The 24,727-nt window shown below is 46.4% G+C and overlaps 1 protein-coding gene across 1 annotated transcript; it reads right to left on the bottom strand.

Annotated features, from left to right (window-relative positions):
• Positions 1-985: 985 nt before the first annotated feature.
• T265_09689 (hypothetical protein) lies at positions 986-24,511 on the bottom strand (the record flags this gene model as incomplete). The annotated part of the gene is made up of 16 exons (XM_009175844.1): positions 986-1,326; positions 3,127-3,383; positions 7,433-7,547; positions 9,371-9,514; positions 10,237-10,327; positions 10,931-11,057; positions 13,069-13,285; positions 13,331-13,655; positions 14,577-14,803; positions 17,064-17,253; positions 18,041-18,310; positions 18,526-18,652; positions 19,034-19,099; positions 19,142-19,443; positions 20,611-21,532; positions 24,293-24,511. The coding sequence occupies 16 exons, from the start codon at positions 24,470-24,472 to the stop codon at positions 1,047-1,049; spliced, it is 3,840 nt and encodes a 1,279-aa protein (XP_009174108.1).
• Between the last annotated feature and the right edge of the window lie 216 nt (positions 24,512-24,727).

Genomic DNA, 24,727 nt, shown 5'->3' with positions numbered 1-24,727 from the left:
TTCGGTTGCATTTATGGTGCTTCAGTTCCATTTGGATGGGAGGACTGACTCATCCGTAACGTGAGAGCCACACTACTATACCTGATCCGACGGTCTAAAAATGTTGACCGAATTCTGATGGAAACCTTCCAGCAGTTACGTATTACAAGAGAGGTAACCGAGATGCACCACACCGTCATGGGAGACGCGCTGATCCGAGCTATTCAAGTTTATTTAAGGTGCCCGAATGAACCTACGGTTAACAACAGTATGGCCTGAATCAACATGTGTACTTCGAAACGTTCGGCAATCAGGAAGCGAACCGCACCATCGGCAACGTGTTTAATTTGATCCCAAGACTGCTCAGCAGTGGAAAGAATACCAGGCAGCACAATGGCACCCACCGCATCGGAACCCAATCAAGTGTTGCTAAGAAGCAACAAATTCTAAGACATTCACCGCTATCAATGTGCTTTGTGTTCAGACTGAACACACCACCGGGGCCCGTTTCTGATGAACTGGGACAGCTGAGTATTACACTGAAACCCCCTCCTATTTTAAGTGCATTCCAGATCTGCGTAGTCCACATGACAGTAGTCAGTTCTCCATAAAAAGGTATCCTGCAATGAGTCGAGGCTGGGGTTCATTGCGCAATAAACATAGAGCGTTTACCATTTTCACCAGTGTAAGTTTTTGTCAAAGTAGGAACTCGTACAACGGAGACTTGGTTGTTTACAGGTACCCAGTAGAACAACGAGACCTTTTCACCTACACCAAAAACGGTGCAACCCACTACAGCAGTTGGAAGATCACTCGAAGTTCGGCGTCCAGGGAGAGAGGGCCCCGTATGGTCAACATATTTACTTGGATCGTGCACTCGAGTTTCAGAGAGGCAACAGAAACCAGTCGACAGAGTACCTAGAGTAGACACGAGGCTGATTTACCTGAGAGCCCTCAAGCAGATCGTCCAATAGGATTTCAATAAAAACAAAACAAGCCTGAATAGCGGGTTCGGAGCTGCAGATGTACACGCGTCAACTTCACATTTAAACTATTGGAGAAAAGCATCAATCAAGCACAAGTACCTTGCGTCTCCTAGTTTTGATCATGAATTCGCGGGCAAGATGGGTGGCCGGTTGAGGCACCAACGGCTGAATTTGGATGGAACGATCCAGAGGGTCTCCGGGAACCATTTGCCAATGATTGAAGACAAGTAAGCAAAATGCCTGCCCTTGTGAATGCGTACGCAGATCGGTCTCGAAACCAAACGAGTCCATCACTGGCAAGAACGCACGGATCACGTACAGAGGAGAGCCAGAGATAGGGGCATCATGGGTCACATGACCACTGAAAAGGATAAGAAATATACGGTAGTGTGATTCGATATATAGTGGAAAAACTTGAGTAGCATACCGTTGGACACAGCACGAACTGAATAAATATGAGTATGCTGTGGAATAAGGTTGGAAAGAACCAGGATCCTTCGGTACATTGTTGTACAGATACCGTTGTGCTTGAAATAGCTTGAATGACAAGAGAGCTACGAAAAACACATTGTTTTAGAAAACAGAAAATGGAGGCTTTCGTCTTAGAAGGGTGCTCAGTCAACCAGAAAATTGAACAACACCCATTTCTTGATGCTACACGGCTGGTTACGTTCAGAATGGATAAACTGTCGGCCAATGACAACATCAAGTGAGTAAGCGTGGACAACACTCATGAACCGTGCATGCTTAGCTCCAACCAACAAAATTCAGATCAGATGATTGACGAATGTCATCATTGATAGTCAGTACTTGCGGGCCTCTGCATCCCTTGATATGCCAAGGTCCCGTCGCTGTCCATCGAACATTGGCCCATCAAAATGACAACACGTATCCGTACGGTTTATCGCGAGGACAGCTTCGAAACATGTGCTTGATTTGGCAACCTAGCTACCTAACCGCAGAAACATTTGTGGCATTGATAAATAACTGCCGATGAGTAGAGTACAAATGTCACGCAGTGAGATAGTGCATACGTCTCAAAAATAAGGTAAGCGAGAATTATGAACGTCATCCAGGAGGACGAGAAAACCGGTAGGATAAGAGGCAAGTATCAAGAAATCAAACACCTTTTTTGCTTGAGTTCTTGTAGCTATGTGCATTGGACCAAACATCGGAACAATAACTGGTTGGGCATGTGGGGAATATTGAAAAAAATCGAACCAAGCTGCGTTTACAAGCCCGCCAGAGGTAAAATTGGTGAAGTTAGCCGGAGAAACAAGTTTCAGTGTTTTTGGGCCTAGGAATACACCAGCAGTTTTTCCCGATGCATCTCAAGACAAAAAGAACAAACGAGTACGAAGGAGCATCGCCAATATTTACTGTCCTCGATTTGTGTCGCTATTCAGCTGTAGCACCCTTTCGGTGCCTAGTTGTCATGCCACCCGAATGTTAAACGATGGCTGGGATACTGCCAGGTTGCCCTAGCCTAGACAGGGGAAGTCGACAGGCAGAGGTCGGGTTCAAACCACGGACCTTCCAACTGGTTGGGCATGTGGGGAATATTGAAAAAAATCGAACCAAGCTGCGTTTACAAGCCCGCCAGAGGTAAAATTGGTGAAGTTAGCCGGAGAAACAAGTTTCAGTGTTTTTCGGCCTAGGAATACACCAGCAGTTTTTCCCGATGCATCTCAAGATAAAAAGAACAAACGAGTACGAAAGAGCATTAACAATATTTACTGTCCTCGATTTGTGTCGCTATTCAGCTGTAGCACCCTTTCGGTGCCTAGTTGTCATGCCACCCGAATGTTAAACGATGGCTGGGATACTGCCAGGTTGCCCTAGCCTAGACAGGGGAAGTCGACAGGCAGAGGTCGGGTTCAAACCCCGGACCTTCCGGTCAGTAAATTCGCGCTCAAACCACTTGGGCCATCTCGTCCCCATTTGTGTATAGGAGGGGACCTTTAAATGAAGGGACACACAGTCACTTCCTAGCTTGATTATGGGAAGCATTCTCAATAGTTTCGATATGAATTATTGTCAGTGTTTGAAACCAATAAAGTAGTACCGTTGGTGAGTACTGTATTGGCGAATAGGGGGGCCAAGCCTTACCGACAACAAACTAGGATAAATCCATATCACAATCCTGTGGTGCAATACTTACCGACGCCGAGCAAGCACGGTGTAAACAGCCGAGACGCAATCTGCGGGAGCCTGAACCTCCACGAAGTAGTATGGCTCCATCAAACGAGGTGTGGCCATTAGAAATGCAGAGTATGCGACACGACGCGCTGTTGGGATGATTTGACCAGACCCACGTTGATGAGGTTCACCGGAGATGAGAGCATCCAGCATTTTGAATTTTACATTTCTGATAGGTTCATCACACAGCGGGCCTTCTCGTGTACCCCACTGGAAACCCTGTTAACAAGTATCACATCAAACAAAAAGGAAGCGTCAAAAAAATCAATCCGTTGATAGGTTACATTCTTCTAAGGACAAGGATGGTCCTGACAGTTATGGCACTCGGGTATCAATAGGTTGGTCTACACCGGATTGCCAGGATAAAACGTTAATGACAGGCTACGTAAACCTTTTGGCTCTCCGTCGAGAATGTTCCAAGATGTGCAGCAACGGCTTCCTTAGAAGGAAAAGTAAAAAAGCGGTGTGTCTAACCAAATAGCTTGTGTAGGGTTTCAGTCATGACACCATGAGACCATCTCCACCTTGCTCATGATATTTCTGAAAAAAACGCCAAGCTAACGCCAGTCAGATTTTAAACAGATGCCAGAATTTCGCAACTCCATAAGCTAGGGAAACATGAAATGTAACTGTTTAGGTCATAATGGTAAAACATCCCTTCTTACCAGGAAAAAAATCTACACTGGGTGACCTGAAGCTGCTACCTAGTCGTGGTGACCGGACTTCACTGGTGCAATGATCCTGCGGGCTACACAGGATGGAACACAGTTCTCAAAGGTGCGACCATATCAGGAGGGTCAACAGCCCGACGAAGAACAGCGAGTTCCCATTCTGTGAGCAATCGTATTACGAGGCGGTTTGGAGGGAAAGTCCAACTGTCCTCTACGGCGGGAGTGTGAAGGCAGTAATATGTTTCTCCCAGGCGACCAACATGTCCATATTCATGGAGTAAGCGATGCCGCTTTCCCCCGAGGAAAGACAAGTTAGAAAAGGTCGGCACTAAAAACCACACACTCTGATCGCCCAGGAGTTGACCGTGACCACCAGCGCCCTATTCAATGCGGCCGAAATATTTTTAAAACCAGAGTCCGGTGCTGCACGAAAGGCACCTGCTGTGCACAGGCACATTAGGAATGATACAGTAATACCTTAGTCCCTGCGTTATGGCAGGGACAGAACAGGCCGGCCCCTGCAGCCAAGTGGGTCAGACTATTGGGTCATTGGCTTCGTGAAGGATCCCCCAAGAAAACCATACTGTCCCAGATTTTGAGCCAGAGGTGAAGGGCAGGGTCCGTGAAAAAAACCCAACATCTTCTCACTACCTTGTGGGTCAGAATTCTGAGTAAAAAAAACTCAAGGTTTGGTACCTCAACAAAACCCTGTTTGTCGTGTTGGAAAACCGGAAGATATCATTCTCCCTTACAGCTCCTCGCTCAACATGCTTCCCCACACCCCTTCACCAACCACCGAATGACGCAGTGCGATCAACCTACCTACAAGTCACATAACGACTGTTCCCCGCCTAAATTATCGCTCAGAAGAAAAATTCAAAATAGGCACTTACTAAGCTCCAACGGGCTGATCCACTTTGAAGCCTATAATGTTCGTACTTTGTCAAATTGGGCAACATCCATCTCCTGTTGAAACCATGTTTCCCCTATCATTCGATGTACGTTGCCTTCGAAACAAGCACACAAGACGTCACCTCGGTCGCGCCCCTCAAGTCCAGATGTTCCACATTTCACTCTTCGGGTATCCGGTGATCCTGACGCAATGGCTCGTGATGTCTACGGTGTGGGAGTTGCACTCGACCCTAATACTGAAAGAGCCCTACTGCACAGGATGCCAGTAGAGCCGTCTTCGCGCTGTGCGGTTGCATAGCTCAATTAAGATTAACGAAGGTCGATGCGGTAAACGATGTTTGTTTGTCGTATCAGCATACGCCCCAATAGATAGAAGTTCTTAGACTGAGAAGGACGAGTTTTATCAAGATCTGTCACGGCTGCTTCGGTCGGCAAGGGCGGATCCATTAACCCTGACCGGTGATACGAATGCCCAAGTTGGACGACTAAGTTCAAAAGAAGCATAGTTAGGTGGTCGATTTAGAGTCGATGCTGTCAGAAGAAGCATAGTTAGGTGGTTTATTTAGAGTCGATGCTGAGGGTGCGGATAATGGAGAGCGGCTGCTTCAATTGTGTGAAGACCAGTACGAACTTCCAACACAAACGCACGCATGTGAAGACCAGTATGAGCTTCCAACACAGACGCACGCACCGAGTTACTTGGAGGCCATCTACCACAAGACAGTCGTCGACTCAATTGGACCATATGACTATCAGTTACCGACGGACAGCCTCAGTTAAGGAATGTCGTTCCCTCTGGGTTACGCAACTTGATTATGATCACGCCATTGTGCAGGCCCGCTCAACACTTAGCTTTCCGCCAGCACCGCGCGTGCTGAAAAAGAGCGGCTCTGTTCATCAACTTCGACAAGTTTCAGTAGCTGAAGGGTGTCGAGCTGATCTGGCTAGAAAGTTACTGGAAACGTACAGTCATGGGAACGAGGAAGATTGCTTGGGGGATGAATGGAGGCGAGTTAAGTTTGTCCAACCTATCTGACTCGGCTGAATGAACACTGGATGCCTTCGAGATCAGCAGACCCTATTGCTGCCAGAAACTAGGAACTGTCATGGCGCACGCAGACCCCTCAAACACCAGATAATTGGGAGATTGAAGAATAACAGAGAACGCTGGTGGAGTATGCAAACCGAAAAGATGGAGAGGTCTGTTGCTGCAGGCAACAGTCACACCCTATATCAGCTGATTCAACAAAACAGCTAAAAGAAGACAAGTGTTAGCGAAACGATATGCGAAAAAGATGGAACGGCATCCCTCAATCGTCATCTTGAGCGATGGGCTGAACACTTAAGAGGACAGTGCAGTTAGCCACCGCTGGAAAAACCCAGCGGGCTTGAATGGAACATCGAAACCAATCGCAGAAATCCAGTATGTAACATCAATCCTTCAACGCGACGAGGCACCTGATCCACACTTTTCAAAGAAGGTGGCGAGGTCCTGGCGAATAGTCTGACAACCACGGTAAGGAATATTTGGAACGGAAACAGTATAACAGTCGAATGGAGCTCCTCAACCGTCATCCCAATTTCAAAAATGGGTGCAAGAAGGTCAAGCGGAAACCATCATGGTATCAGCCTAGTATCCGTCGCACCTAAGCTGCTGTCTAGCATTATTTTGCATAGGTTGATCGATTATCAGACAGACTAGTGAGAATAAAGCTGGGTTCCGTCCTGACCGAGGATAGATCGAGCATATGTTTACATCGAGACAAGTTCTTGAACAGCGACATTCCTCTAAACGTCCCACGTTTTTTTGAATCTGTTGATTGTCAGAAAATCTGGCAATGTTTGGCGACCCGAGGTGTCCCTTCCGAATTTCTCGCCCTTGTGTGTGCACTGTACGCGAACACCTGTGGGAGCTACGAGTATACAAGAGGCTTTCGCCTGAGTTCATCACGTCTGGACAAGGCTGTCCAAGAGGCTTTGCCTGAGTTCATCACGTCTGGACAAGGCTGTCCCTTCTCGCCTTTCCTCTTCAATTTGTTTATTGTGCTGCTTGAAATTCCTGTCTGTCTCGGAAGCCTTGTTAGTCGAAATGCTCCCGGGACATTCTCACACACATTGAGTATGTGAACGAAATTGCTCACTTTGGTTCAGATTTCTCAAAAACGCTTGTAGCTTGGTGATTGGGCGTTCCAGTCCGCTGGCCAGAATTGAACTGTTGATGGTTACTACCCTGCTTACAAGATTAGGCTGCAAAAGAAGTGGTCTTCAATTAGAAAGCAGTCCACTCGTCAACTGATGCATTGACGAATAGGCTTTCAGGGTTGATTGCAATATAATACAGTCGCGAACTTGCACAAGACGTGGTCTTCAACTAGAAAGCAGTCGACTCGTCAAGTGATGCACTGACGAACAGGCTTTCACGGTTGATTGCAATATAATACAGTCGCGAACCTCAGTTGAACGAGCACATTGAAAACGCGTTAGACACTAGATCCTCTGAGAGGCGCAGACAAAAAGCAGGAAGAGCCACTTGAATGCTCACAATATCTTGCCTTCCTGATCATCTCATCACACAATCAAAGCCAAGAAATACATGAATTCGCCAGACAAACTGGACGGCGGTAAAACAACTGATCGATTTGATTTAGAAAACAGGGTCACGGAATGGACGCGCATAATGCTTACTTGGACAATGTAGTCTTTCACCGTTCCGAGCAAGGTTTTATCCACTTCTGAAGGCAACGTATCGTCAACAAGGATGTTCGGCCCTGTGGCATCCGGACCGAAAGCCCAAATAGAGCTAAAACATGCGGAAAAAGGTGAGACTGAGAGGTACAACCGTGAGAAAGTTCGATAAAACCAACGAAAGCACCAGTTTCCGGTCGGACAGGAGGAGCTGAGCCTACTCAGTGCGACAGGTTGCTCAAAGAGATCGACGTATTTTTCGTAGGCGTAGCTTGAAATAATAACACGAAAGCCAAGTGGTACAATGCAGCGCAAACTGAATAAGCTAGAAGTAACCGCGCAATGCGACTAATCCATAAAAAAACGCACACAAAAGCATGGACGAAGGCCGGTGCACAATGCGCCACAATCCACAGAGTAAAGCTCCATAAGTGACCATCCTCGGTTGTCATCAAATTCCTGTGGCTACCCGGAAAAAACAAGTCCCAAAATTCTTGGTAGCTGGTGGAACTTGCCCTTAGGTCAAGATCTACATTGTCATCCCTCTAAAATCAATAAGTGAACATCAATAGGTGCCTGTTTACAATAGCCTCTGGAGCGAACCTCTTTGCTCGGTCCTATCGGTGGCCGCTACATCTTAATGTTTGCGAGGTTGATTTAGGATTCTGCTTTCACAGTTTGGATATTCACAAGGTACCTGCCCCCCTGGACTCATGGGAAGAGTACAATTCCGACCGTCTTAGAACTCGGAGATGGATTGCTCAATGGATGAGGTGGCCAACCCATGACCTGGCAGAGGAGTATGAAGGAGATGACGAAACGCTTGGGTGCTGTCGGTGCTACTCGCCTTCCAGGATGGGGACCGCGTGATCCTCACTGTGCCTGGTTGGAGACACTACAAGATATGGCTGCCAACCGATGTCAGTGGTGTTCTTGTTGTCAGTTTCTGTCCAGATTGCCTGAGTGAATTTCTGGAGGTGTAGGCACCTCGGAATGATTGTGTTAAGCTAGCACTAAGTCCCTCCCCCATCCACCTTTATTCTTTTCTTTACAATAAGGCTTTCAAATAAGTCATGGCTGTACGGCAGTGAAGCATTGGTGTTGAGCACTGATGTCATGCTGTCGTTGATGATGATGATGATGGATGAGATCGTGACCATCCATTTCGAGTACCGATATCGACCTTCAAATCTGATGTCGGTCCCGTCTAGATAACCGGCATACTTTTAACTGTGAATCCTGTGCTGTAAGTGAAGTGAATCTATTCTGAAAAGCCTGGAAGTACCGCATAGCCGTGTCAGTCCAGCTGAGATCGTACAAATCCCGAGTGCGCCACCCATCACGAGCGGCTGATCAGCAGTGCTAGTGGCTTGAATTCAGATAAGAGATAACTTCACTTACCCTTTATTCGTGCAGTTCTCATCACACGATATGGTAGTGAATAACTCCCGAAGGTGCTCGCGCAATGTGTACTGCTAACGATTCCCCACAAAGACGAAAGAACTGACTTACAGAAAGCAACCTAGATTTGGAACCCCAAATTACAGAACATGCGGATATGCTGTTTCAGGAATAGCTAGTTTTATTGACCTACCGACCGACTATGAATACAGGCACTGCAAGTCGTTTATTCCTAGGATCACTTTGGAAAGCTCACCAAGAAAGGCGACGAGGCAGAATAACCGCAACTCGAAACGAAATGAGTGGAAAACGGTAAATGAAAGGCTTCTTGTAAATGGTTGTACATCTGTACATCTGCAGGAGTCTACAGGTAATCACTGTGTTGAGGTGCCTGAAGATGTAGTCGTGTTTCAAAAGGCAACAACACGGTATTGCCAATAAAGCACTGCCCATAATGCTTAAACGGCGCTGAAAGTAAGGGTCATATAACAGTGAGTGATGCATCGAATACCTCCATACGTGGTTGAAAAAACTCACCGGGAGGCCAACAGATCCCAATCGTATTTCTTCTGGAAAAATTCGCCCAGTCTTTTTTTGGGCCAGTCAATCTGAACTGCTTTGCTTTCAATATCTTCAGCCAAACCCTTATCCAATGGCTCGGCAATCATTGTCAATTTGTTTCTAAATATGGGGAAACAGGTAGAGGAAGAGTGAAATGGAGTCATTTTACATTGAGTCACTGAGCAGGAGAGACAGGTCAGTTGAAACAGATCAGCGAAGTTCGGTGCTATATGTATGCGATCGTGATAGGGCGGGTACATGTGTATTATGCATTAACGCATTCAATACAAAACAGTTAAGCAGGTGATATAAAAAAATCGTTCAGCTGCAGCAACCTTTCGGCGCCCAGTCACCATGCCACCCGAAGGCTGGGATACTGCCAGGTTGCCCAAGCCTAGACAGGGGAATTCGAGAGGCAGAGGTCGGGTTCGAACCACGGACCTTCCAGTCAGTAAATTCGCCCTCTAACCACTTGATCCATCTCACAGCTGATATAAACTTTCATTACCCTTCCATTTATTCGCTTATGGAAAAAGGTGCAACTGGTCAAAAGTTCCAGATGAGAATACTCGAAGTGCTCTATTCTCCTATTGTGTTACCAAGTATCGAGACGGTTAACGTAAACCGTCCTCTGAATCACAAAAGCACTCCCCGCGTGTCGAAGGCTCCGTCATCGCGAAGATGCACAGTGGCCACATATGAACTCACGAAGGAAAGGTGGTTAAATGTTCAGCCATTGTTCATTCACCTAAAATGATGAATACTTGCCCCCTGTCGGAGATGACGCAGAGCATGAACAATCATCCATTCAAAAGAACGAAAAATAAAGAGAAATAACTTACTTTTTGTTCGGCGTTTCGGCGAAGCATTTTAGCGAGGATGTTTCAACCACAGTCTCACAAAAAGCTACCACGGGATCGGCCACCTTTACCTCTGTGTAACGAGGAGAAAACGAAGAATACAGGTGAAACAATACCTTTTCGGTGCATGAGATGTAGGATGATTGATTAAAGTCAGGGACTTCCAGCAAGGACATTATTATATACCCACGAATGTCTGGACCGAGGTATCAAGCCCGTGATTCACAGTGCACGAAACTGTCAGGAACAGAGTGTGGAAGCACAGACTCCAGTAGTGGACTTATTTGGTTTGTCGTACACTCTTACTGGTGTGACAGAATCTGAATAACGGGTTATTCAATGGATTGGCTAAAGCATTAAGTTGATAGGCTCCACACAGTCCTACAGAAGCCTCACTAGACACATCGTGAGATGACTGCCCACAGATGTCGCCCGTTTTCGGTCTTTATCCAGATGGTTAGAGTGTGCTTGAAGGTGTCTGGACTTCAAGTACTTGAGCTGAGGACACCGGCACTATAAAACATATTGCTGTTCGTGATGATTGGTCAAATAGTTAGTTGTGATGTACTTGCATCTTTACTGTAACTGGGGATGTACGCACTGATACAATTTACAAAGTGAATCGTTTTCCGATTATGCCCATTTAATTAAGCGACTTGACAGCTTGGAAACTCACCTATGTCGGAATAGAGCTTCCGCAGGTCGTGCATCACACAGTCTAGGTACAATTCGCCTGTACCTCGGATAATTCGCTCTCCCGATTCTTCAACTTTGGTTGCCAGGAGAGGATAACTTTTGTTGACCTTTAACAAAAAAAACGAAATAAGCTGTGAAAACTCAAAAGGAATTATGGTGAAAATTCACTTCTGAATTGCCAGAGAATACTCGCCAAGTAGTCGTAGCCAGATGTGCCAGTAAGATGACGAATGACAATACGGACTGACAAAACAGCCCCTCAATTCAATCGAAATCGACTCCCCAACAAGACCAACACCAACTGGGAGGTTAAATGTTTATCAAACGCACTGAGCGAATCGGGTCTTGCCAGCAACAAAGGGCCAAGCTCAGTGAATGCCAATAAACACAGTATGCAATAGTGACGATGGATGAGGGTGATGAAATGTCATCATTCTCCAGGCAACGACACTATAAGATCATTCACTTTGTGCCACATCTCAACTGGTGATGAACACAGCTAAAATTTCTGGTCACCACCCAATAGATATCGTTAGACAACAAATCCAGAATCTGTCAAGCCGTTACAGCAGTCCTTTCGGACAATCAACGCCTTTGGTTGCTGGCTGGACGATTATTGGTTGATGAGGTGTTCCCAAGACATTAAGGCCGGTTGCCTTTCCGCAATTCACGTAGACGATTTGGTAGTACTTTTAGTAACACACCTTATCCACATCTTGTCATTAGACAGTTTCCCGAATGCCCTTACATTGCTGTGATTCTGCTTCCAAAGGATTTCGAACAACGTCACTGACACTGATTGAAAAAAGCAGATACCGAGCGAGAAATGTACTTTCTATCAAGTGAGATAACATGTCAAGCTAGGAGGTACACGGACGGCAAGCCTCATACCCACCGAGTGTGCATGTTACAACAGCTGAACTACGGAGCCACTGTTCACCTTTAGGCAAAACGACAATGCCCCTCGCTCAAGCAACAGCCATGATGGAAAGTAAAAAAACCACTGTGTCTTTTACTCAACTTATTTTTCAGACTATACTGATGAAGTTTAAAACCGGTGCGTTAGACAAGCTTGCTTCCTTCTACAGTTCCACGTGCACGGATCGCCTGTTTAGCCTCACAGCAATAGCTTACTTCCGTTCTGTTCTACCGTTTCCATTCATTTTTCATGCGGGGACTTTAGTAAAGAACTTTGCCATGCCAACGTCCCAGTTTTAGGCAGTTTTACACCAGATGCTTCTCTGGAATTTTGAAATTACACCATCCTAGCCACAGCTGATTGGTTTTGTAGTTTTTTCGCAGGGCATTGCTGGTTATTCTTGAAACAGTCCTGCTATAGAACCACGTCATAGTGTTGTATGATGTGCTCGTCCATATGGTAGTTGAAGATAAAGCAAGCCGCTGAGAAGGGCAATGGACCGTTCTAACTACACACGTCTCACTACAACTGCAAATGAATTGGTAGAAGACATGCGCAACATGACATGCTGACGAATACGAGTTCGACAGCAGCGGCACGTCTAGGCCTGGGAAACCTGACAACACCTCAGCTCTCGTGCTTCCTTCGGTCGGCATGGCAGCCGGGCATTGAAAAGATTTCGAAGACAAACGATCGTTAGCACTTATTAGAGCAGCACGAAACTGGGGGTCACCAACTGCGCAACACACCTACGAAACATGTTATACAGTTGGTCTCCCCAAGCCTTTAGGACTCTGGTACGCAACCAAAATCCGAAGATCTTAGGTAAGGAAAACTGGTCAGTGCACGGCCGTTGGACAGCAAACAGGAAGCCGACCACATTACAATCCGTGGCAAAGGGAAAGTTTCCGTATATGCAGTATTTATCGAGGAATGCAGCCGAATGCCAAACTTCGGCCATTGGATGTCCGAGAAAGTTGAGCTTGACCTTAGCCCACCACTACTTCCCAAATACACTGACGTTTTCGTACTTCAGTCATTACCAGGACTGACTGGGACTTTCTGAAAAGATATTCAGGTGCATATTCTTTCATGCTTAAATGAAAAAAACCTGCAGCAACAACAGCTGCAAATATGGAATCGTAAGGAAACCTATGGTGGACGAACTAACAAGGAAGAAACAACATGAATTCACCCACCTTACGTAAACCGTCCAAGAGTTTGGGCAGCTCAGATGGGTTGGCAGGTTCTACCGCAATTTTCACCACAGACAATGTATTGAAATTGAGCGGTCTGAAAATGCAAGCGCCTTTGGCATCCAGCGAAGTCAGGGTGGCGGTTTTCACGATTGGGTGGTCGACTCCTTCGATGAGGACCCAATTCCCAGCCGGCACACGGTTGACTTCTAGCCGATACCTGGGGAAATAACAAGCACGTCATGCAAGAAAAGTGAGAACTCACCTTGCGACTGACACCCAGAGTCGGCCAACAGTAGCATGTCTCGAGTCTTCCTCGTCAGTGAGAGAGTAATTCTCACCCAAAACACGGACATCTTGTCCAGCATGAAGCGTGCCAGACATGACGCGGCCGTATACATGAAACGTGATCGCCTCTGGATCGGGATACAACTTGGTCGTGTGGACCATCACTTGCTTCACATCCATATTGCACTTGAGCATATCGCGAGCCAGCTGACTATCCAACGGACCAGTGTAGCAACTAGATACCTTGACAGGGGCTGCTGATACCGGACTGGGGATGTGAGTAACGCACATGTGCACAAAGCCTGCAATAAAGATTAAAGAAAGGGAGCAATAATCAAGCTCATGAAAGTAAATGATCCGGAAGGTTTTTCCGTCGAAGGATATTAAACTGTCACCTGTGGTGTCCTCTCAGTGCAAAACTGTCAAATACTCAATAATGAGCAGTGGCTAATTCCTTCGGATCCAGAAACGGTTGGATTCGAATCACAGATGTGGCAGCCCGCAGTTCGTACCTTAAGCCAAAGAGACACACGGAACTCAGGCCAATACCCGTCTAAACACACTACGCGAGCGGTTGTCACTGTACGGCTCTGGCTTATGGTCATTTCGGTAGATATCGAAACGTCCACGGAGTGAACTGAGGTGATGTGAGCTTTGGTAGAGAAGAAGATCTGTGTATGAGCCTCCGAGGATCGACTCCAATAGTCAGGTGGGGAAAATTTCGTGAGCTTTGGTAGAGATTTGTGTATGAGCCTCCGAGGGTCGACTCCAATAGTCAGGTGGGGAAAATTTGACGGTTACCGTTGCAAGTGACGGCGGTAACAACCCCTCGTCACTATGATGTCAAGACCGCAGGGCAAGCAAAAGGTGCCTATCGCGTAAATGTTCTCTTGTTGAGGTGAGGTGCTCAGATGACAGACAACAGTTAGATAGCAACAAAAATCTCATTATCGTCTGTTTACGTCTCTAAATGGCCAAGCTATCAAACTTGAAGTTTGTCCAGAAACAGATTGCCGAACGAGTCCTCCAATTTACATCTTAAAAAAGTTAGTCGAGTTACAGAAGTGGCATAAGCAGATGATTGATCGCTAGTTAAGTAAAGCAAAGCAAATTCTGAGAGAAAAAACGCTGCTGATGTTGGATTCGGAGATGTTACTGGGCCGCTCATCAATGAACCGCTGTCTCATTAAACGTCACAACAAGAAGGGTCCCAAAGAACTAACCGGAAAAGTCCCCGAAAAATCGTTTGAAGATGATGCGCAACAGGGGACGGACGTTCATCTTCATTTCCGATTTACTCAACCAAATACCCAACTCTGTGCACAGAGAGGGCAGGCACGTGTCCACATCACCAACAGTTTGGGCGAAGATTTTGTACAAGGGTTCAAGGATGAATTCGACAAATGTGCGTTGAGAATTATTGGCTGGAGGACGTTTTGAAAATTTCCGACTGAAATGGGAGAAGAGAGTGCAAACGGACTGGAAAGAAACGGACCGAACAAAAGGACCAGTAAATTCAGAATCGGTGGGGTCAAAGAACTACCCCTGAGGAACTCGATAAAACAAAAAGTTCCGCGCTCAGATGCTAATCAACTGCTCAAAGGGAAATAACGTAGTCACAATGTTTACGTTGTGAAGGTACGCAGTGACCACATCCCATAGTTGTTCCAAACCAAAACACTACTGATCAACTAAGTCCCCGTGAAAGTTGACTTGAAACTGACACCTTTTAGACCGCCACCAGCTCCAAACAGACAGCAGGAAATAAAACCTGTGGACTGAGTTTCCTTTTTTTACGAAACTAAATACGTCCGCCACAAGCCGCGTTGTTCTCGACGAAGTCACAGGTCCCAAAATAAGATTTTCATCTGCACGGCTATACTGCGACACCCCCCATATGGTTATGTGAAACAATTAGTTGAAATTGGCCTTCGCTATGCAGTGATCATGTTCAAAAAGTGATCTGTCTAGAGGGGCCATCTGTGCTCTAAAAGAGACAAACCACTAAATAAACCAATAAATACGAAGCATCGCCGATGCTGTTTGATCGGACTGGAAATCCAGTTGTTTCGTAGGGTTTCCGGGTGGATTTGACGATCAAGTACATCATAATACAACAATCTCTCTGAAGGCCTTATTTTTGGCTACACCATTCAGGACTTTTGTAGTAGTTTCCAGCTCTGATCGGTTCCCCTGCGGCTCATCGTCCCTATGAGTTGAGCACTATGTCATAACTAACCACTTTCATTCCATAACAATGGATAGGCAAAAATATACTCTACAGATAAGTCCCCGAAGACAGAACACTGCAGGCAGTGGTCTATCTTGGAGAGATACTGTAGAGTGGACGTTAAAGCTGATGATATCGATGGGTTTGTTGGACAAAAGCAAGAATGACGGTCATCTGGGAAGCCTAGGAAAAAATTTGTGATTGTACGGTGGTGGAGCAAGTGTCCATTCTTATCCATGATGATGGTAACTGATTACTCAAATAGTAGTACTGCCTATAAAAGAGGACCGCAAACACAAAAGCTTACTGCTGGACAGGGACAGCAAAATAACAACAGGAGTCCAGTGGATTCTGGTGGTGGACCTGGGTCATTCAAACGTGTTTACTCACGCTCAAGATCGAAACTTCAAAGGTCCACTGAAATAAGCGAAGATACATAACAGGAGTCAGTGGATTCTGGTGGTGGACCTGGGTCATTCAAACGTGTTTACTCACGCTCAAGATCGAAACTTCAAAGGTCCACTGAAATAAGCGAAGATACATGTGGACGACATCTCACAGGGTAAGGCGGTTATCCAGATGTTCATGAAGACTCGATTCAGTACTTTGAGAAACGGAGCAATCATAACAGTGGACCATTAAGACCCACGATACTAAGCACTACTCTCGCTGTTTCCCGTCTAACATCTTCAGCCTATCATCGGTCTCCGAGGGGAAGAAACCGCCATCTTGAAAAAACGCTGGTGAATTTCAGTACAACATTGTTCCAACTGCGACAGAAATCTGTCAGATCTGTTGGTGGTTGCCTAACCAGGGTTGGGGTGAGATATCTCAGTGACCGGAAGGTCCGTGGCTCGAACCCCAACCTCTGCCTCTCGACTTCCCGTCTAGGCTTGAGTAACCTGGCAGTAACCCAGCCTTCGCGCTTACTTCTGGTGGCATGGCAGTTAGGCACCGAAAGGGTGCTACAGCTGAGTGACTGACTAAATACGGTTCGGTACGGCAAAGGAGGCTAAAGCAGTGTTCCTGGAAAAAATCCGGATAGTAACTAGGGCTATTTGCCGCTACTGTTCGATAAGTTGGAATACAAAATCATAGCTAAAGCCTGTGGATACCAACACAGTGTTATCAAAATGAAACGGTGTAAGGGACGGAGCGTTACGATGAAGCCCAGAAATAAAGCTGGAATCAACAGATATCAGACCGCTGCCAAAGAATGGCAGCCAAACAGACAAGGAGCTAACAAGGATCGACTTGCTCCGCAGATTATCCCCGAGGTGGATTATTGAATAGAAACACGAAGGAAACATTTTCTCGACTCACGACAACGTGAGAGGTATGTGGATACCCATTCAAGGTAACTTGAACATGTGGCGACAGATTGCACAGGTGGAAGGTAAATTAGCCCTAATCGTTGCACCAGCCATTGAGGATAAATACACCATAATTAGTGATTAGGAAACAGAACTCAGCAGCTTACCTTTTCGAGTTGAAGTAGATATCACCCCACAGGCGTTTAGCCAATTCGTCCGGATCCATCCCGGGGGCAAATGTGTCCGCGTAGAGCTTTGCAAACGAGTCCAGTGTGAAGCAGAAGCGATAGTACGAGCTTGCGAAACACACGTTCCCGAGCAGAGGACTCACCAGTGGCTGCGAGTCTCCCATATCACCTGGTAAGAGGCAGAGATCAAGAGAATTACCCACGGTAGGTGTAGCGCAACAAAACTGGACAGCCAATTAGTTAGTTAGTTCATCCTAGTTCATCTGACCTTGCATTATAATTGTCTAAATGCTGCGAAAGCCCGAACCAAAGTACGATTGCAGGAAACTCGTGGATGAAAAACTGAACCGATCTGATTATGTCTTTGAACTTTAAGGTACCTGAGGCTAGCGCTTTGCTGAGTTCTTACCAGGTTTTGATAGTTTCAATTGGTCTCAATAAAACGGAACTCGGTTATCGATGGAACGGAAGCTTGGCTCTAATGCGAGCTGTCAGAAGTGTAATCTGCAGTCATAAGCAGCACACACTACCATGGAGTTAGCAAACTGCTTAAACCGTGGATACCCGTTAAATCAACAGGGCAACAGAATCCGCGGTCACTTTTAACTGCCTCTCAATTCATAAACCACTCTGTAAAAAACCTACACACCGAAGGTCAGAGCAACTACCTTTCCACATTCTTCTAACAGAGAAAGTATCTGAAACACCATACGCTGAACACTTTGGAGTCCTGGAAACATCGAAAAATGGCTAGTGACATGATATGGCTATCAGCAAAGTGAACTCCGACTACTGAAGTGTGTAAGTGACGATCTTCATTTTGAAAAGATGAATAGCCCTGGCACATGGTTGAGCGCCCCTTGTCTGGACGCGGTTACTCATCAATTTCAGTTTAGAATTTAGTTAATAAGAAGTGGTCTTCACCGGGAGGCCGGAAGCAAAAACGGTCAACTTACCTGTTGTCTCCGAGAAAGTGAGCAAAATCGAATTCACTTCATCAATGATATGTTTGATTTTGTAGTAAGCGTCTGTAGGAGGTAACTTCAGTTCCAAAATTAGGCGATCGATTTTGTTGATACACAGAGTAACTGGGAGACGCTCTTGCAGGGCGTGTTTGAGAACTCGTTCGGTGTTGAGCAACACACCCTCGCTGACATCGACAACTAGACAGACACCATCAGCCAAACGGAAGGCAGCGGTAACTTCATCGGAAAAGTTCACGTGGCCTACAAACAGGGAACGCGGTGGGCAATAGAGAGCTGTACAGCCAGGTCTGACGAGAAAGTAAGAATGCGTAAGCCAGTCCGATGGAAAACCACATATCTGGAGAAAAAGAAACTCATAAGCGAGTGTACTGACGAACTTTGACAGTGGCTTTGGCGAAGACAGTGACAAACAAATGAGGAGTGCGTTGAACCAATGGTCAGATTCGAAAACTCACCGGGTGTGTCAAAGATATTGAACAGGTAGGCTTTTTCACGCATATTCTGCAGGACCAAAGTGACGGGCGTCGACTTCACACTCAAACCACGTTCGACTTCCATGTGGAGAAAGTCAGTGTACCGAAGCTGTGGGGCAGACACACAACAAGCGAAAACTTATTATGATTGATAAATGAAAGTAGATAGCGGTAAAAGGCAGATAAGTCATTGTGCGAGATCAACGCAAACAAAACGTTTCACAGCTAACGGTTAACGGATCCGCAGCAAAACACCACCAAAGTTACTTGAAAAAGTGTAAGTAAACGTGTCGTCGGTGACTACAACAGGAAGATCCGAGGTACTCACAGGAAATGAATACATTTCGGGTGGAAGCAGGCTTGTCACAGATACTAGAGACAAGTGCGTTTCCGTGAACGAATGCAAAAGCGCGCAGAATTCAGAACGTTTGTGTGAACAATCATTCACAAATAAAGAGTTTTACGAAATTAAATGGCACACTGCACTCACATCTTTATCCCCCTTGGCCGAAATATCCGGATGTGTTTGCTCCATCAGACAGTCGACGAATGAGGTCTAGCAAGCATATAATAGAAAACACGAAATGTTCAGATTTACCTTGCCGTGGTGCAAATGGCCACATAGCACAACGTTTCGAATCAGATCTGGACAGTCCATCAAATCAGCCAAGAACTCCGGATCATATGTTGTCCTTGGGATGCTCGCTTCTGTATAAGCAAACTTTTTGTGTCTGACTGGTTCCACGAGAGGTTGTGTAAGAGGTTGCGCATCTTCTTCTTGCACCAGCGTCTCCACATCAGGGCCATAGACTTCGAGGGCGCTGGGGTAGTACTTCTTGTCTTCATGTAGTACAACCTGGGGAAGTAAAGTTGCGAAAGTAAACAACATTCCTTTCAGAGCTAAAAAGATTGAGAGTAGTTGCCCTTGAACTGAAATCCATTCGAAATTAAACGTCCATCTTCATTTCATTTATAACGGATTGTCCGTCTTTTGAAAGAGTTTTAACCGGGGACAACGGTATAATTAAATTGGTTGAACGATCGACCGAATATTCCAATGCGCAAATAAAGCCCTGACACAGGAAATGATAAAACATTCCACTACTAAACCTACAAAGAATCCGTTGTATAAAGATAGTCTACGGGACGCATCTTATGAAATTCCGTCAAGATCATTTATTCCTGTCTAGTTCCGAGGAAGTGGGTCAACTCAGTTTAGAAGCACAGATAACAAGCATGCCATGAGCTTGACGACTTTACCTGAATCTCGTAAATGGATTTCAGAAGGTAAATGTCTCCACTGAAAAAGTATCAAAAGTATTCGCAAAAGCAAGTTGTTGACCAGTTTACACAAGAATTCAAAAATTTACGGTTGCAATAAAAACCCGGAGACGATTTGCGAAAGTAGGGCGGCAGTTACGGTGTGAAAATGGCCACATCTGTGGGTGTCGAACTGGCGTGACTGCTGCGGGGCGCCAGAGAAGAGTGGTTATCAAATGGGGAAAAGGGTTGAGACAACAATGAAAAAAGATGGCGGTGTCGGCATTCACCTGCTTTCGCTTATCCACCCTGTTGTTTCCAGTGAATAGGATGACCCAGTTGGTATCACCACGAGACGGCCAATGCGGTATGATGGTATATTTCTCTGCGTAATTCAAGGTTGTGTTGGCTCCCAAACCCAGATAGCGGTTGATTAAGGCCCTCACCCAAAGATTTTGGCTCAAAAGCCCGCCAGTAGGAAAACGGTCATCATCATCATCATCATTGTCAGATGTAATAACCGCGCACTCGTCATACAGTAGTTGTAGCTGCCGCAGTTTCGTTCACCGATGGTTTGGGGGGAGGGGTAGGTAGCTGCGCATTGCATGCGGGAGCTGATAAACTGGTGCATAAACCCAGCATTGTCAGTGGCCTGTCAAGTGGGGGGGTTGGAAAAGGAGATATGCATTGAACGCAAGAGCTTGGGTGCACGAACGCCATTGAGAGAGCGACTGGGCCATATCTGACAATGTCTCTAGCCATTGATTATGCCGTCTCGGGGTCCCCATCCAGGAAGACGACAATTACCAGCACAGCTGAGTTTGCTGGTAATGGCTTTCATACTTCGCTGCCAAGTCATTGTTTGACCGCCTCTAGATCTCTTCCACCCTTCACGTGGTTGTGCGAAAAGAACCCTTCGAGGAAGTCGGTCGACTGGCATACGCAGCACGTGGCCAAGCCAGCGCAACCTATGCAGTGTGATCAGTTCATCTATCGAGGGTGAGTTATTTCTCCCGAATACCATTCGACGTACTTCAGAATTGCTGATCCGGTGTTCCCACCAGATTCGGGCAATGCTCCGAAGACATCGATGGTCAAACACTGAAAGTCTTTTGACGTCCTCGGCGCGCAGCGGCCAGGTTTCTGATCCATATAGTAATATGGAGCGCACCGCAGCATTGTAAACTCGACCCTTGACAGAGAAGCTGATGTCACGCCTACGCCACAGGTGACGTAGGTTCGCAAAAGCTGCTCTGGCCTTCCCAATCCGGATGGAAATTTCATCTTTCGCGAGACCACCGGGACTGATACAGCTGCCCAGGTAAACAAATTTGTCTACTACCTCAATCGGTTCATCCGCAAGCATGAGGCTAGGGTTCGAGCCCACCCAGTCTTGCAGTAGCACTTTACACTTTGCAGGTGTGAAGCGCATACCAAACCGCGAGGCAGAATTATTTAGATTATTTAGTATTGTTTGCAATGCCACGGGGTCAGATCCTAGAAGAGCTATGTCGTCTGCGTACTCGATGTCTGTGAGCGGAGGCCCAGGGAGCACTTCGACCCCACAGGCATTAGAGGCTGGTAGTGAGTCTTCCATGATCGTATCAATGACGAAGTTAAAGAGGAAAGGTGAAAGAGGACAACCCTGTCGGACACCACTTGATGTGGTGAACTCAGGAGAGAGCTTCCCGTAGACCTTTACACGGCCGCGGGAGTTGGCGTACAGCGCCTTAATGAGGGTCAAGAATTTGTGGGGGACACCTTTGCTCCGCAAGTAGGAAAACGGCAGTCAGCGTAAGACTACTACATTAAATTAAATAGCAGCAGGAAAATTGCCAAACATATCCTAATCCCCAACCAGGATTGTGCTTGCCAAACGTCTATCTATTGGCCAACCTAGCAGGAGATCCTGCAGTACAACGCGATCGGTCACTGACGAACGCAAACCAATGAACCACGAAAACGCCCAGTTCTTCGCGAAGGCATTCACCCTACGTCATTGTATTTAGACATACATACTGTGCAGTTTCGCTCCCTCACTTGTTCGGCCATGATGAAACGTATTTAAAAGCTTAGAATTATTAAAATCCACTAGCATTTTTCCAACATTGGATTTTTTTTCTAATTCTGTCCTGAGTAAGTTAAGTTGCTGAGGTCGGGCAATTGACCTCCAAGACGCCCATCACGATGTACCCCACAGACACGGAAAACATCGTCAACTCGGATGGTGACTGGTTGATGCCTGCGGCATAAAGGCTTGAATAACTTCGTACCCCAAGCGCTTTGAAGGAAAGCTATGCATACTGATAGTTTATTCGACGACCGGTCGCCACAACTTATAGCAACGGGGCATTCTTGAACAGGATTCTATTAGTGGACTCAGTAGCTAGAGCGCAAATTTACTGATCGAGAGGTCCATGGTTCGAATCCGACCTCTACATTTCGACTTTCCCAGTCTAGGCTCCGCAACTCTGGCGGTATCTTGGCCCTCGTGCTTCCTTCAGGTGGTATGGCACCTAGGCACCGAAAGTAGTTGCAGCTGAACGATTATCTTATTATTATCTTTCGCAGGTTATTCTGGGTGTCCCAGCTGCACGACCTATCGGGCAAATTTCTAACTAGTGCGGTAAGGGTCTAGATCAGCACCAAACCGTCTACCTAAGTGCCACTACAGTAAGGTTGGTTTGACAACACCCGGACAAGGTATCCCTATCCCCAAAATTGTGTTGATTATTTTTACTTGTTGTCATATGCACAGTTGCCGTTTTGCCAGAGACTCTCCTTTAAAATGCTTGCGTTATTTTTTCGCTAATTTTCTTGTCGAAGAACTCACCTATGGTCCTTCCACAACGAAATCCTATCAGATTCACTCCGGTTCTTGCTGGCGAATGCGGTAGTCGACTTGGTCTGTACTAGCTGTATTCTGTGAGTCTATCGAAACTGGAGTTATCCATTGAGATGAATAAAGCCTCGGAATTCGAAGACACGAATCTACGTGTTGCTCCGCACCAGCTGTATCAGTCTCGACGGTCTCACGAAAGATAATTACATTCTAATAGGGAAGGTCAGAACAGCCCTTGTGAAGCTGCGTCATCTGTGGCATAGGCGTGACATCAGCCTAACTATCAAGGGTCGATTTTACAATGCTGCGGTGCGCTCCATGTCACCTTACGGATCAGAAACCTGGTCTCCGAACGCCGAGGGCGTCAATGTTTGACCATCGATGTCTTCAGAGCATTGCCCGAGTCTGGTGGGAACACGGAATCAGCAATACTGAAGTACGTCGAATGATATTCGGCAGAAATAACTAACCCACGATAGGTGAACTGAGCACACTGTGATCCGGATGGAGCCAGTCTTTAGCTGGACCACGGCGACGGATACAACCAACAAGCATGAGGTTCGACTCCTATTCTACTCTGTGCTATAACGAGGGATACAGTCGGTCGGAGATTAAGCAGATACTTAGGAATAATGAAATAATCGTTCAGCTGTAGCACTCTTTCGGTGCCTAGCTGCCATGCTGCCTAAAGGAAGCACGAGCGCCGAGATAGTTCCAGGCTTCCCAAGCCTAGCCAAGAGCAGTCGAGAGGCAGTGTTCGGGGTTGAAGCACGGACCTCGGTGACAGTAAACGTGCGCCCTAACTGCGGCCATTTTGAGCTCCTAGATTGAGACCCCTTCATGGACGTTGCTGAACGAACCACACAGGGGCGACTATCAACGAATATCCAGTCAATCAGGGGCTCCTTCACTTGTTGAAGTAGGATGATGCCTGCCCTTATGGAAGCCCCTGGATCATCAAAGTTGCGCCGCCGGAAGCGAGTGGAAAGTGCTTGGACAGTTAGGTCAAACGCCGAGGTTACATTCTGAATTCGTGTTTCTTATGTGCTACGCAAATCAGTGTCCAGCATATCCAGTGCGATAGCAATAGCAGCTTGTTGTCCTGCTTGCTCAAAGACTTAGAACATTACAAACCGACAGAGAGAGAGAGAGAGAGAGAGAGAAACGAGGAGGGAAGACAGATTTGGACGTTTGAGCCTGTCGGCGCCAGCAAACCCGATGTTATGGCTAAGTGGGATGCAAGATGAACGGGGTCGTCAGTCCTTGCGGACGGGTCTGCGAGGGGAATTATTAATATATCGGGGGAAGAAGTACATGAAAAGGGAAGAAGCGAGGCATCAGTAGTGGTCAGGTATGTCATTATCAGTCGTCCTGTAATCTGGCAGATGCCGCCACGCGGTAATCAAAGCTATATGGCGGTATTTTTAGTCGTATGTGAATATAGGGATCGGATTATGTTCACGAACTTAAAGGACAACCCCTCTTGAACAGGCGCGGTTAAAATCGACAGAATCACTCGAGTCAAGTAGCTTGTTGATAACCAAAGCCTATGCGTGGTAGCAAGGAAATACGACTATGGTACGAATGCGCAGAAGAATTTTGAATAAAGGAAATCGGAACATGCACCCTAAATGCTATGAAACTCACAGCAAGACTTTCTTCCTGTGCGTCGTCCAGATTATGTTGCGGCTCCATTCGCTCTTCATCCATTTCATCATCCGAACCTTGCTCATCGGGTAAACTGCCATCATCAGCAGGCTCCTCCTCGTCTGACATCAAGTCCGGGCCTACATAATTTCCGAATTCGTCATACAAATCAGTATCCATGTTTAAGCGACGAAAACCGAGCGCTTTCCGCGATGGACGCTACCAGCAGGGCAGAAATCTGTGGAGGAATCAGTGACCTGATTGGTTGGAATTCATCGATGCACGTTTCTGGGTCCATGGATTCATTAACTGAGTTCACAGTTTTAAGGACTAATGCACAGGACTGTGGTGTCTGTAATCCGTTGTCACATATTTACCATTTTCTCTGAACTTAAACTACACTTTGTAAATGTCGTACATATTTTATCATGACGT

Source organism: Opisthorchis viverrini, assembly GCF_000715545.1.
Source record: "Opisthorchis viverrini unplaced genomic scaffold opera_v5_297, whole genome shotgun sequence".
NCBI lineage: Eukaryota > Metazoa > Platyhelminthes > Trematoda > Opisthorchiida > Opisthorchiidae > Opisthorchis > Opisthorchis viverrini.
This window is presented reverse-complemented; position numbering and strand designations above follow the sequence as displayed.